The following is a 2,275-nucleotide window of genomic DNA, read 5'->3' as shown; positions in this document are numbered from 1 at the left end:
ATGTGGTTGCGCATAAGGCTCTCCACCTCACAGCTGTACGCGCGCTTTAATGGCGAGAAGCAGCCAACATCAAGCGGCTGGAGTAGGTGAGATGAGTGAGGTGGCATACAGAGCGTGTAGATGTTGTTCTCCTTGCAGAGCTCCTGGAACGCTAGAGATTGGTGGCTCTTATAGCCATCAATAATAAGCAGGCGACGCGCGCCTATACTACGAGCCTGCGTGTGAGCGTTGAAGTGCTTTAGCCACTCAACTCCAAGCTCATTATTCGTCCAGCCATTGTTGCTAACTGCGATTGCCTAGTCGCGTGGGATATCCTCCTTATACTAGGCTGATAGGTGGTACTGACCAGCAAAGATAAGGAATGGTGGCACTGACTAGCTAGCAGCGCTGATAGCAGCGATCAGCGTTACCTACTCGCGATTGCCTAGCTGAAGAGTCTTTGGCCTGCCTCTCCTCTCTGCTCCTGTTATAACCAGCTGTGTTGTAATCTTGCCTATTATAAAGCTAGCTTTATTAAAGTTATAGACGTCCTTATTGCAGATACCTAGCTTAGCCTTTATCTCTTCTATAAGCTTAAACTACCTCTTTATTAATATTACATCCTTACACAGAGCTTGCTGCCTATTGTACGCTTAGTTAAAACACGTCTGAAGACTGTCTGTACGCTTAACAAAGTTAGCTGGCCACTTCTGCCCAACCTGGCCAGCGCCGCGTGCAGCTAGCAGCTTATCAGCCATATCACGTGCAGCTGCGTAGGTAGGCGCAAATCCACGCTGATCTAGGTGAAGTATATAGCTGACAATCACCTCCTCTTCTCTCTAGGCAAGCTTCCTTGAGTTAGGCTGGCAATCGCGTTGCGCGCGCTTTCCAGCGCGCTGGTCAATTAGGGTTAATTTTAGGATATTAAAGACTGTAGCAGCGCGTCATGTACTCTGAATTTGGGCAGAATCTATAGATAAGAGAGTAAGCTAAATATCTGCTTCATTTAACTGCATAAGCAGAGCGCGGCGTGGAGGCATTGTGTGTTAAGATAGAGTAGGTGATTAAAGTTGGTGGGGTGACCGACTCGCTTGTCTGACCGACTCGCTTGCCAACCATGTTACTGTAAAGGTAGGCATTAATACAAAAAAGCTAACAGACTCTATTCCTAGCTTTATAATCCTAATAATTGTGCTTTAAAATAAACAATAAATTTAACTAGCGTACATTAGGAAAAGTTTTTCCATTGTTGAAATCAGGAAATTATAGCATTGTACTATAGGCTATAGTAGGACTTATAGGCCTATAATAGTTATTTAATATTTATTTAATGTCTAGCTAATTTTAAGCTAATAGCTCTAACAGTCCTAATAGCTATAATAGCTATAATAACTTCTAATCCTGCTATAATAGTAGCTCTACTTAATAAACTATACTTTTATTATATTAATATACTACTAAGTCTCCTCTTTAAAATAAGCTATTAAACAATATTATAGGCCTATTAATAGAATATTTATTAAGTGTAGAAGGTTTTAAGCTTAATATTCCTTACTAAGACACTAAGTTAAGATTCTTTACTAGGGCTCTAGCAGCCTAAATATTAGAAAATATAAGAATATTATTTAAGAATAGTAGGTAAACTAAGAATTCTACGCCCAGGCCTGCCTGTTCTGTAGTGTGTGCTTGTTAGCAGGTGCTTTGTTGTGTGCTGTTGCAGCTGCTACGTCGTGTGCTGTTGCAGCTGCAGCTGATACATTGTGTGCTGGCGCAGCTGCAGCTGCTATGGTGTGCTGTTGCAACTTCAAAACACAAACCTTTAACAAACAAACCTTCAACACTCTATAACTTGTGTTGTAGTAGGCCTACAATAATAATTTTTTGCTTATTTTAAAGCTATAATTTCGCTCTATCTATACATGAAATTTCGCAATTTTTAAATATTTAATACTAGTGCTAACGTAGATTATCACTGAGCTAGCTATATCACTAAACCAGCTATTTTCTCTTAGCACAACTAACACAAGTTACTACAACTACAACTACTTACTATTAAATAGTAACCTAGTATACTATATACTTATATTAGATTTAGAAGATGTTTCTGTACCCTCCTAGCACGTTTGTGCGTTGTGTCTAGTTTTACTGCAGTTCCTACAGCGCTAAACAGTTAACTAAGCTCCTAGTTGACCACCTCTACCCTAAGTCTTCTTAGATGGCTGAGCTGCTACACACGCCTCAGCAGCTACCTGTGATGCTGCTAGGCTATACTTAAGTGTGCCACTATGCTAAATCT

General features: G+C 40.5%; 1 protein-coding gene across 1 annotated transcript; it reads right to left on the bottom strand.

The window, feature by feature from the left end:
- On the bottom strand, positions 1-737 carry M421DRAFT_414302 (uncharacterized protein; the record flags this gene model as incomplete). Its single annotated transcript, XM_033590474.1, has 2 exons — positions 1-578; positions 672-737. The coding sequence occupies 2 exons, from the start codon at positions 735-737 to the stop codon at positions 411-413; spliced, it is 234 nt and encodes a 77-aa protein (XP_033450447.1). The 3' UTR covers positions 1-410.
- Between the last annotated feature and the right edge of the window lie 1,538 nt (positions 738-2,275).

This window comes from Didymella exigua (genome assembly GCF_010094145.1).
Source record: "Didymella exigua CBS 183.55 unplaced genomic scaffold M421scaffold_9, whole genome shotgun sequence".
Taxonomy (NCBI): Eukaryota; Fungi; Ascomycota; class Dothideomycetes; order Pleosporales; family Didymellaceae; genus Didymella; species Didymella exigua.
Note: the sequence above shows the minus strand (reverse complement) of the source record. Positions and strands in the feature narration are given on the sequence as shown.